The sequence below is a fragment of the Pyrus communis genome, chromosome 10, assembly GCF_963583255.1.
Source record: "Pyrus communis chromosome 10, drPyrComm1.1, whole genome shotgun sequence".
Classification (NCBI taxonomy): domain Eukaryota; kingdom Viridiplantae; phylum Streptophyta; class Magnoliopsida; order Rosales; family Rosaceae; genus Pyrus; species Pyrus communis.
Window position 1 is genome coordinate 24,126,248 of NC_084812.1, and position 12,440 is coordinate 24,138,687.

General features: G+C 37.0%; 2 protein-coding genes across 3 annotated transcripts; one reads left to right on the forward strand and one right to left on the reverse strand.

The window, feature by feature from the left end:
• The first annotated feature begins 1,140 nt into the window (after positions 1-1,140).
• Positions 1,141-1,916, forward strand: LOC137746600 (histone deacetylase 5-like). Of its 2 annotated transcripts, none has more exons than XM_068486613.1 (3): positions 1,141-1,406; positions 1,569-1,615; positions 1,693-1,916. In XM_068486613.1, exons 1-3 carry the CDS (start codon positions 1,166-1,168, stop codon positions 1,870-1,872), a joined length of 468 nt encoding a protein of 155 aa, XP_068342714.1. In that variant the 5' UTR covers positions 1,141-1,165; the 3' UTR covers positions 1,873-1,916. The 2 variants fall into 2 exon arrangements, with proteins under 2 accessions (XP_068342714.1, XP_068342713.1); XM_068486612.1 differs by having other exon boundaries at positions 1,151-1,406; positions 1,551-1,615.
• Positions 1,917-7,807: 5,891 nt separating this feature from the next.
• Positions 7,808-8,982, reverse strand: LOC137748668 (carboxylesterase 15-like). The gene has a single exon (XM_068488836.1). The coding sequence runs from the start codon at positions 8,922-8,924 to the stop codon at positions 7,923-7,925; it is 1,002 nt and encodes a 333-aa protein (XP_068344937.1). The 5' UTR covers positions 8,925-8,982; the 3' UTR covers positions 7,808-7,922.
• Positions 8,983-12,440: the final 3,458 nt, after the last annotated feature.

The window sequence follows — 12,440 nt, forward strand, 5'->3', positions numbered from 1 at the left end:
TCGTTCCCAACTTCCCTTCCGGCCTTCCCTGCCTTCAGTTCTTCTTCTTCAGTCTCGCGCAGCCTGAGGCCCTGAGCCACTAGCCAGTGAGCCTCATCTCTCTCTCGCTCTGTCTCTCTCAATCTCTCACACGGTCACACGACTCACACCTTGCCCTCGCCGCCAGCGCCAGTCTTTGATCTCGCCGTCAGCTTGTTCTTGCCGTGGATTTTCTTGATCTTTCTTCGGATCTCACCCCTTTTTTGCATCTGGTTTTTGGATTTGAGAATTTTGATTTTTGTTTCGATTTGTTTATTTGGATTGCTGATTCGATCCCTGCTTATCTGTTTAGATCTGATGGATTTCGTTATTAGGTTATTCATCTTTCCATTTTTATATTAGTTTTTACAGTTTGGTACCCAGAGTTTCAGTTGTTGTGGTTTTATGCCAATGGAATTGAGCGGTTCAAGTAGTTTTAGGTCCAAATGTTGATCAATTTTTCTTGTTTGTTCTTGAGTTTTTTATTTTGGTTAGAAATGATTTAATTGCTTTGTGAATTATGCGAGTAATTCATAAATCAATGACGAAAAAGGTTATTTTTCTCTTTGATCTGTGATTGTTATTTCATAATCTGAAGGAAAATTATGTTTGTTTGTTATGAGTTTTCGTGCTTTGTGATTGTTAATATATAAAACGTTTTGATGCTTCTCGACATTACTAGGAAATTGTATATGTTGCTTTAGGTTGACGACACGAGCTTTGTTTATTATGTTTTCGACGAGTTTTGATGCTTCTTAGCATCCTTATGGGATGTGCATCATGGTAACGGTACTCAAAAGATGTTCTGGAAGGATCCTCGTGTTTTATTCTTCTCGGTTCATAGCTATGCCAGAATTTTGAATTGATACTTGTTCTTTTCCTTGATCTTTTAAGCCTATGTTTAACATAACAAAGTTGAAGTTAGATTCCATCATGTAGTGTTTTGTTAAGATGTGCTGCTTGGGATTCCTTTGTTCTTTTCTTGAATTTAAGTTTCCTACAAGGTTTTTATTTACACTTTTCAAGGATTCTGTAATTTTCAATTTTCTAACTTCTATCATTGTATCAAAAGTTATCACATTGGAGCTTGTAGTATGTAACTTGTTTGGTTGACTTGTCTTGCATAAGATCAAAGTTCCTAATTCTGATGACAGTATGGTGTTGTGCTTTTTTCAGGCATGAGTTTGGAAGTTTTTATCCAGCTAATGGTGACGGCTTCTATACTATGATTGGAGAAGGACCAGGAGCAGGATACAACATTAATGTCCCCTGGGAAAATGGCCAGTGTGGGGACGCAGACTATTTTGCAGTTTGGGACCATGTTTTGGTTCCTGTTGCCAAGGTGTTTAATCCAGACTTAATTATGGTCTCTGCAGGATTTGATGCAGGTTGGTGGGCTAACTTTCTCTGTTTAATGCAGGTTGCAGAATGAGTTTTCATTTTATTGTGTGGATAGTTTAGCTTGCAGTAGTACTTATCTTTGATTTCTATTTAAGTATCATAATTGTTAATTTTCAAATTTGTTGAAACAGCTGCTGGTGATCCTGTAGGGGGTTGTCGTGTCACACCATATGGATACGCAGTTATGTTGAAAAAGGTCATTTTACAGTGTCTCTTTTCTCATTAATGTGGCCTTGATTATTGTATGTTTGACATATTTTTATTGTCTCTCAGTTGATGAGTTTTGCCAACGGAAAAATCGTGTTGGCTTTAGAAGGAGGATACAATCTCGAATCTATTGCAAGTTCAACTCTTTCTTGTGTTGAAGTTCTGCTGGACGACAATCCTATTCATGGGTCTTCAGAGGCATACCCATTTGAGTCTACATGGCGTGTGATACAAGCGGTATATTAATGTTGAAATAGGACTTATTACAAAATGGATGCAAGTTGTTTTCATATACATTGTGAACTTTCATATTTCCTTTTTTTTTTTTTTAATAATTTTGGAGGGAGAAAAAAAAAAAAAAAAAAAAACCGAAACCGAACCGAGAAAAACCGAACCGAAAAAAAACCGAACCGAAAAAAACCGAAAAAAAATTGAACCGAACCGAACCGAACCGAAATTTCGGTTCGGTTTCGGTTTTGGGAAAAAACCGAACCGATTAGAACCGAACCCAGCCCTAGCTGGCAGTCACGTGAGGGTGACATAGCCAAGTGCACAATACGGAAGCAAAAGAGTGAAAATATGAGAAAAATAAAGTCAACAAAATAATTTACAGTAAAAAGATCAGTGAGTGACAAACATAGAAGGAAAATGCAAAGTAGAAGTTCGAGTATCCTAGGTGCAGTCCAGAATAAACAAACACTACACAAGTGGTAACTAGAAAGTCCTACATGGAGGGTGCTCTGTCAGAAATGCCATGCATCACCAAACTGCAAAATAGAGGATCTCAGCATATCCTCCAGTGTCTGAATGGTCCTCTCAGATTGCCCATCGGTTTGAAGATGATATGCCGTACGTGTGCCTCATACAAAATATCCCTCTTTAACTCTGCGTTGTTCAGTACAAAGACCCGGGCCGCCACCATAACCCAAACCGAGATGTGACATTTTGTTATTTGTTATAGACAAAAGGATAATGCTCCAAGTTAATATAGTCGTGATATTATCTTAATACTATTGAAAAGAAAATTGCGAGTTTGAGCACTAATATTTGCAAATTTCCATGCATCTGTTATGTAGCTTCCTGCCTCCATACAAAGAAAAAACGCACGCTTTTATACATGTGAGGTAAAGGTGGGCCTTAAATTATGGGTGATGAGATATGCGGTCAATTTTGTGCCTGGGTCCGCACAAATACGTAATCCAAATACCCAATTTCATAATTATTTCAATAAAAGAACCTCTCCAGCTAATAAGAGATTGCCAACTCCAGAAGTGATCCAAGAAAACAAAGAAAGACAACAATCACATGAGTTTCACATCGATTAGGGACAACAATGGGGGGACTCCCCTGTAGAAAAGGACTCTCCAATTTTTCACACTCAAGAGATCCTTGTGTCAACATTTTAGGGTCGTGTTGATATTGTCTCGATTTAACCATCTATATTGTCTAATAAGTGTTAAATTTTATCTCAAAAAATCTCAGTATAATTAGGAGTGCAATCCCTAATGTGAGATCGCATTCTTCAACATCTTGATCTCTTAATCCCTATTTAAATCCACTAGTAGCAATTATACTTAAACCAACATTGTATTTTGTAAATACATTATCTAAACCTAAATGAGAACTGCTCTAACACGATATCTAGCATTAACAGCCTCAGAGCTGTTATTTCCAGGCTAGTCAGTGCTTTGTCAAATGTTCGTTGGGTTAGCTAGTGCCTTCTTACTCAAGCTTTTGTTGCGCCTTTTGCTGAATTTGTCTGTATGTATACTTGGACTGGTCTTTTCTAGAGCCTTTTATAGCTTCTTTATTTGTTTGTAGTAAATTTTCCAAAGAAAAGGAAAGACGACGATGAAAAAAAGGCAAACATGAAAAAGTGAAGTTTCTAAAAAGAATTCGTTTACTACAAACAAAAAATCCTTATCTAATATTTCTTTCTTTGTGCGTTCACTCCATTGGCCAAAACAAAGTGAAAGACGTATTCTTGTCAGCAAATTCAAAATTATACTCTTATTCATATTTATCGAGAAGTGAATATGGTGGCTGACAAGGACAAATCAACATAAGGACCAAAATGGTCCTGGGATCATCCAAAGGCTGGAAAACATGCCTGTGAAGGTCTAGGGACTCTTCTAATCAACAACACATGACAGAGTTTGGCAGCAATCAGCAGCTTGCATCAACAATACTCGATAGAGTTCGACTCTCATATGCTCTCGATAACACTAAGCAAATTGCTTCGGCATATGGTCGATATATGTTGACATGTAAGCAACATGACTCGGCTGACAACAAGTCCACTAAGTAGTCAACGACTTCCCCCAGTTAACGAACTGAAATTTTTTTGCACACTTTGTGCGCTGTTTTTGTGTAAAACATTTGGACTTCTAACACTGTGACCCCCAAGGTTTGAATCTAAGATCAACCTTTGGCGGCAGATAATTTGCTTCTTTAGTTCATAATCATGATCATACATCTTGTTTACTAATTTTGCAATCTTGCCTAGGTTAAAGTTTGATTTGTATGATTTAGAACCCGTCGAAGACATTCTTTGTGATGTTATTTCAGTTTTCTAAACAATCCAAAACAATACAATGTGAAAAACTGTTGTGCTCAAATGTTCAATGGAATTGGACCCATTATGGACTTTAGTATCTGGAGCCCAGAGACCCATAAATTTGGTACACACAAATTGATCTAATAGTTTTCATTAACTCATTCCACTAGCTCACCTCACACAAACCAATGACTCATATTTCTTTTTCACACAATAAATGGATCCCATCTTTCCCTATGGGTCATCCATTCCGCTAGCCCACCTCACATAAACCAATGACTCGTATTTCTTTTTCACACAATTGTGCGGTTCAAATTTTTTTGCACACTTTGTGCGCTGTTTTTGTGTAAAAAAATTGAACTTCTAACACTGTGACCCCCAAGGTTTGAATCCAAGATCAACCTTTGGCGGCAGATGATTTGCTTCTTTAGTTCATAATCACAATCACACATCTTGTTTACTAATATTTCAATCTTGTCTAGGTTAAAGTTTGATTTGTATGATTTAGAATCCATCGAATACATTCTTTGTGATGTTATTTCAATTTTCTAAATAATCCAAAACAATACAATGTGAAAAACTGTTGTACTCAAATGTTCAATGGAATTGGACCCATTATGGAATTTAGTATCCGGAGCCCAAAGATCCATTAATTTGGTACACACAAATTGATCTAATTGTTTTCATTAACTCATTCCACCAGCCCACCTCACACAAACCAATGACTCATATTTCTTTTTCACACAATAAATGGATCCCATCTTTCCCTATGGGTCATCCAACACCAACTGGTGAAGTGGCAGTTTCCAGAAATATACGGGTGGGTTCTTTAATCTGTCATGAATTAGGAACATGGGACATCGACTTCATTAGAGGCTTCTTGGTGGAGGAAGAACAATATGTCATCACTGAGACTCATATTGGGGATGTTTTTAAGGGGGATCGACTTGTGTGAGCATTCGATAAGCGTGGAAGGTACACGGTGAAATCCAGATATCATCGGGCTCATTCACGGATGCTTAATCTGGACGGCCAACGCACGTTCTCCGCATGTCCTAAAGCAGGTTTGGAAATATATTTGGAAGTTACATAGCCCTCCAAAAATCTGAAATTTTATGCGGAAGACATTACACCGGGCCCTCCCAACCATGGTGGATCTTTTCAAACTGCGATCTGCCCACTCCCTGATCTGCCCTATTTGTCAGTATGGTGAGGAATCTGTGGAACATATGTTTCTTCTGGCAGACCACGATTGATATATATAGCTAGTCTAGATTACGTGATAATTCGTAGTAGCACTACAGGTAGTGTCAGAGTATGTGGATATGAGACCTTGACACGACCCTTTATATAGGAGTTGGAAGTGTGTGGGAACTGAGAAGGTTGTAGGAAACTGGAAAGAAGATTCAACGCGGTTCAGTTTTTCAAGAACGGTAAACCATGCAAATAAAAATAGTACGTCATCACCAACTCGATTAAAATAAAAGTTGACTTGATTGACGCTGATTAAATAATAGAATCCGAATTTTCGTCGGATTCATTTTGTCAGGGTTCGGAAGATTCGTAAATCATATATATTTGTCGTACATTGTGCGATTAGAAATCATTTTAAATATTTTTATTTAAAATTTATTAAAAATAGTACCTGATAAAAATTGATCGCTCAATATACGATAAACGGACACAATTTACGAATTCTCATGATCCACATCAAAAAGATCCCGGAGAGGATCTTGTTAGTAAATAAAAGCGTGTTCCTGGAACATTACATGTACCAATGGGCTGCATTCGCGCTGCTTATGCATGTGGCACCATTAACTTGTGTACGCTACATTTACTATTCTGTATTTGTAGTTTTGTATTATATTTGAGGGTATACATGTATTAAATTAAAGGAAAACTAATGGAAAGTTAAAAAAAAAAAAAAAAAAAAAAACTATAGTTTTAATGAAAATGACTAATAGTGATGTAGTGAATAGTACTAAAAAATATAAAAATTTAATTTTTCGTTAAAAATGAAGAGTGCCAAAAATATTTGATTAAAACTTCTTTTATATATATATTCTCTAGGTTGATACAGTAATTACCAATTACGTAAACGTAGGGTTAGGGTTAGTAGTTGTGATGTGATATGATGTGATGTCAATTGGATTATGTATAGGAAAGTTTGACTGAGGTTTCGTAGTGTGATCCTCATGTTATATATAATTATGTACAGCCATAATTGGGGTTGTTATTAAGTTTAGTTAGTAGAAGAAATTAGGATTTAGGCTTTAATAAACCCTAGATAAAAGTTAATTGTTAGGCCTGATCACTGGAGAAAACTTGTTGCATGGATTAAGGGTTAAGGGTTAAGTGTCCTCATATTTGTACTGTGTGTGCCCAAAACGATGTTATTCTGTGCTTTGAATTAATAAAAGTAGCTAGTGAGCTTTTGTCATCATTCTAAAAAGTACTCTAAATATGTAAAATTCTAATAAAGAAAATACACGTGAATGCCTAATGATATTTTAATATACTATTGCTCTCCGCACATCTTTTCTTTTCTTTTCTTCTCTTTTATTTTTTATTTACTTCCTTGGAATTTCTGATTTGTAGGAGAAAAGGTAAACTCAAATTTCACACAAGCATGTATGGGTAAAACTTGTGTGTTTTTACTTGGCCCTCCTCACACGCCCGTGCATGCAAAGAAGTCCTTCATTTGAAAGACTCGACTTTTTTACTAACATGTTTCGGGTAAGTTATGAATCCACATTGAGTACTGATTAAAAAAAAAAAAAAAAAAAACCTGCATTGACTAAAAAATCAGAAGATCTTTCCATTTGACTACAGGACCTATTGAGCGTACTTGTAACTTCACATTTTTGTGGAGACCCAAATTTTCTGAATCCAGCCAAGGCAGCCACATTCCAACTTTCCAATATTTTGACTGCTAGGAAGGTTATCGGAATTTGAGGAGAAGTTGAGAAGATGACTAACATATCTATGTGTCTTAATTAACTCTCAAAACCATAGCTTTTCTGGGCTATATAATTGAATATATATATATATATATAGTGACGATAGACCACGAGAAAGAACACACCAAAACGAAGGCATCTTGCAAATGCTGACAAAATATAAAAGTAAGGTTAGGAAGATCGAATTTTTTAAATCAAATTGCAAACCAAGTGAGATGTCATCAATAAGAAATAAGCACGTTAATCGACACTTAACTAATAATCTAATTATCTACAATCACATCATTTAATTTTAAAAATTTGATCTACCTAGCATTGCTCAAAAAATATATAAGAAAATGAAATCATTGCAAATATGGTTGTTTGTTGTAGGTATAATGCTACAACAATAAGCACACACCACATTTCAACCTATGAGACCAAGGTAAGAGAGAAAGGTCAAAGGCCACCAACTGAAGATCCCCATTCAAAATACCAAGTTAGATATATACATGATGAATATGAACCACCATATGGATATGAATCATCATTTCAAGATTTTAATCTAAATTTGCATAAATTCATCGTGTTAAATAAGGGCTTGTAACAAGGAAAACAAAAAAAGAAGCAACACGTTTTAGCAAAAAAAAAATAAAAAGAAGAAGCAAAACATAAGAAAATTGCAATTTTTATTTTCATTACGAAAGTTTATATTTATTATACATTGGGCATGAAACAAACGACCTATATGTGGCCAAATATATATAGTAACGTTATTACCAATTACATGGTCGATTTTATTAATGGTTGTTGATGAAATTTTTTATCCCTGAAATTAGAGCCTCGGTTTGTTCAGCCGTTTGAGGATCCATATCCACCGCAATCTTGTTAAGATAAAAGCTATGACTCATTCCTGGACTAATCAGAAGCTCCACGTCCTTCTTAGCCCTCATCATGGAGTCATAATATTCCATCTCTGTGTCTATTATCATGTCCATCTCAGCAATGCATAGAAGAAACGGCGGCAGCTTCAGAGTATCTAAAGACGGTGCTCCGGAGCCCATCGGACAAGTTATCGGATGGTCCTTAGTCGACCCCAATGGCAGAGCCAAGCTCAGAAACTTGTCCACCATGTCTAGGGTTAGCATAGGTGACTCTGGCTGCTCCAACTCCGACCTACTCCTCACTGATCGAACGAACCCCGGGTGGATGGGGATCCCACCTGCTAGCTTCAACGGACTCAAATCCACCTTCCCTGCTCGAGCGGCAACTTCATGCACGAGATTTCCACCCGAGCTGTCCCCTATGAGAAAGACACGGTTGAAGTCTGCGTGACTGACTAGCCACTGCTCGTATGAATCGCCTTGTGCAACGGAGCGAAGCCAGAGCAGCGCAGAGAAGCCGTCGATGATTGGAGCGGGGAGACGGTGCTCGGGTGCGAGCCTTAAGTAGACAGAGATACAAATGGCTTGGGCTGAGCGTGCGAGCGTGGTGTACATTTGATAGTACATGTACCAATCAGCCTGGCTTATACAAAAGCCACCTCCATGGAGATGAAGGATTACAGGGAGCTTCAAAGAATCCTCGGGGTTTGTCTCTGGTAGATAAATTCGTAGCCGTAGATTTTCGTTGGCGCAAACATCTCGGGTGGCAACTCCATCGATGAATTCATCGTGTGGTGCGACTGGCTCAGTCATGAACTGGACTTGAGGCGGTCCAGTCCATGTCCGGTCAACTGAGCCATCGGCGAACACTCTCAGCCAACCAGACACCTCATCGACGAGAACCTTCTGGCAGACCATGGTTGATATATATAGCTAGTCTAGATTACGTGATAATTCGTAGTAGCACTACAGGTAGTGTCAGAGTATATGGATATGAGACCTTGACACGACCCTTTATATAGGAGTTGGAAGTGTGTGGGAACTGAGAACGTAAAGAAGATTCAACGCGGTTCAGTTTTTCAAGAACGGTAAACCATGCAAATAAAAATAGTACGTCATCACCAACTCGATTAAAATAAAAGTTGACTTGATTGACGCTGATTAAATAAAAGAATCCGGATTTTCGTCGGATCCATTTTGTCAGGGTTCAAAAGATTCGTAAATCATATATGTTTATCGTGCATCGTGCGATGAGAAATCATTTTAAATATTTTTATTTAAAATTAATTAAAAATAGTACCTGATAAAAATTGATCGCACAATATACGATAAATGGACACAATTTACGAATTCTCATGATCTACATCAAAAAGATCCCAGAGAGGATCTTGTTAGTAAATAAAAGCGTGTTCCTGGAATATTACATGTACCAATGGGCTGCATTCGCGTTGCTTATGCGTGTGGCACCATTAACTTGTGTACGCTACGTTTACCATTTTGTATTTGTAGTTTTGTATTATATTTGAGGGTATACATATATTAAATTAAGGGAAAACTAACGGAAAGTTAAAAAAAAAACTATAGTTTTAACGAAAATGATTAATAGAGGTGTAGTGAATAGTACTAGGAAAAGGTAAAAATGTGATTTTTCTTTAAAAATGAATAATACCGGAAATACTTCGTTAAAACTTCTTTTATATATATATATATATTATGTGGGTTGATACAGTAATTACCAATTACGTAAACGTAGGGTTAGGGTTAGTAGTTATGATGTGATGTGATGTCTTGGATTATATATAGGAAAGTTTGACTGAGGTTTCGTAGTGTGATCCTCATGTTATATATAATTTATGTACAGCCATAATTGGGGTTGTTATTAAGCTTAGTTAGTAGAATAAATTAGGATTTAGGCTTTAATAAACCCTAGATAAAAGTTAATTGTTAGGCCTGATCACTGGAGAAAACTTGTTGCATGGATTAAGGGTTAAGGGTTAAGTGTCCTTATATTTGTACTATGTGGCCCAAAACGATGTTATTCTGTGCTTTGAATTAATAAGAGTAGCTTGTGAGCTTTTGTCATCACTCCAAAAAGTACTCTAAATATGTAAAATTCTAATAAAGAAAATACACATGAATGCCTAATGATATTTTAATATACTATTGCTCTCCGCACATCTTTTCTTTTCTTTTCTTCTCTTTTATTTTTTATTTACTTCCTTGGAATTTCTGATTTGTAGGAGAAAAGGTAGACTCAAAGTTCACACAAGCATGTATAGGTAAAACTTGTGAGTTTTTACTTGGCCCTCCTCACACGCCCGTGCATGCAAAGAAGTCCTTCATTTGAAAGACTCGACTTTTTTACTAACATGTTTCGGGTAAGTTATGAATCCAGAAGGAAAAGAAGGAAACACATTAGATGATAAGAATCAAAACAATTCAAATACTCATGTTTTAGCAAACATAGGGAAGCCAAAGATTATTCCATATAAGTAAACATCTTAGCATTTTTCAATAGTTTGAACGAGTTCAAAACAATGGCAGAGCTACACCCACGACTAAGGTGTGCGGTAGCCTAGGGAACTTTAGTTTGAACTCTTGCTAATAGTCTATGTATTAACCTACTTTAACATATTATACTTATATATAGCCCACCCAATCCAAAGAAAAACTATAACTTAATATGTAATTAATGCAAGACTTTTTAAGAAAAAAATGAAATTGTATTACTTGTTATGTTAGTTTGGATTATTATTTCAGATTTTAGAGTTTTATATTCATGCATTATTATATAATTTTATGTAGGTACGAAAAATTTTATGTTACTTTATGTTAATTATTTTAGTCAACCCACCGCAAAAAAAAAAAAATATCTTGGCTCCACCCTTGGTTCAAAATTTTCAATAATTTCTCCCCAACCCTTTGTCTCTCCCTGATCGTCCCTCCCAAAACAAAACCGTAGATTTTTTGCAATCTAAATCACCGACCCCTTGCTCTGACTTGGGATCGACGGAGCCACTCTCTACCCTTCTCCTAGCCTTTCTCTCCCTTCTTCACCCTCTGCCAACCCCTCCACCTCTAGTATTCCCTCCACTCCCTTCCCATTCACCCTGTTGCCTCCCTACCCCAGGTCTCCCCTACCATTTCTTAACTTATGTAGCTCATTCTCTTTGCTCCCTAGCTCTTCCCCACCATTTTGTGAGTAGCTCTTTCATGGCTTTGAGCCTCTACTCATATTTGGGCCATGCTCGTTTCAAGTTCTCTTTCTTTATTTGGGTGAGATTCGGGGTTAGGGTAGGTTTTGTGGTTGCTAGTGGGTTGGTTCCACTTCCATCAACTTGTTTCCATAGCGGTGACATTCTCCTCGACCGATTTGGTGGTTGCAGCCTTGCACCCGCAGATCTAGCTTACCTGTTGCCTTGGGCATTCAAATCTGATGGAGCTACTGCCTTGTGCAACCACATCAGATAACTTCGCCTTTGTGTAACCTGATTTACTCATGGATGTAGTGGAGCTCATTAGTGCGGTGAAGGTGTTGTCTTGGTTAGTGTCCTAGTCGCTGAGATAAGCTGATTGATGGCCACTTGCTCAGAGTAATGTGTGGTTGGTTTTGTAGCCTCGCCCTGCAAGTGTTGTGTTCACGATGACTAGAAGTTGACTTTGCTTTAAGTGATGAGTTTGTGGTCTAGCTAGTATTTCAACAATGACTTTATGTGGTCTCGCTTGAGATGATTTTATGTGGCCTCGCACTTCTACAATGACCTATGTGGTTGTCAGTATAGGTTTGTTGTGTCTATTATGTTATTGTGACAAATTTGTACTAGTGATATTTTGTAGGGTTGGGTTGTGCATGTGGTCGGATAGGTGTTTATTGTAATTTGCTTGATTGCACAACATTCCAGATCAATTTTTTGGTCAATGAAGTTATGTACCAAATTCGAAACCTTTGTAATCTTTGTGAAGTTCAATGAAATACCACTCTCCATTGCTTCTAGTAAAAACAAAGTAAATATGCCAGCGTGGCATTTTGAACCTCTACATTTACGTTTCTCTGCCTTTCTTTGATTATTTAACATCGTTTTGGGACACATTTGTGCTTACGATTTTTCTCGTCAATTAACCTTTCAATTTTCGCGAGCCTTTTTAATGTTTCTGCCAATTGAAAAGCATGCACTAAATTTATTTTTTTTAGGACCGACCAGTTTCTTTACATTGCATATGCATGTCTACTAATCCTAAGATCATGCTAGGAAGTTAATTACTCCTTGGATGCTCTCAATGTCTGAATCCTTGTATTATTTCTTCTTTGGTTATCCAACTTATATTATCGTCATTTGCTTTGGTCTTCACCTTAATTTTCTTGTATTAAGTTTAACAGTACTGATGGTTTGTCTCAAAAAAATTATGGTCAAGCTACTTGTGAGGGAGTTTTTC

Bases quoted from the DNA above. Each gene is read 5' to 3' on its own strand.
- LOC137746600 (XM_068486612.1), top strand. From the start codon at position 1,166: ATGACAGTATGGTGTTGTGCTTTTTTCAGGCATGAGTTTGGAAGTTTT. The intron at 1,407-1,550 runs GTTGGTGGGCTA...TTGTTGAAACAG, and splicing joins CTCTGCAGGATTTGATGCAG to CTGCTGGTGATCCTGTAGGG. The intron at 1,616-1,692 runs GTCATTTTACAG...ATTGTCTCTCAG, and splicing joins ACGCAGTTATGTTGAAAAAG to TTGATGAGTTTTGCCAACGG.
- LOC137748668 (XM_068488836.1), bottom strand. From the start codon at position 8,924: ATGGTCTGCCAGAAGGTTCTCGTCGATGAGGTGTCTGGTTGGCTGAGA.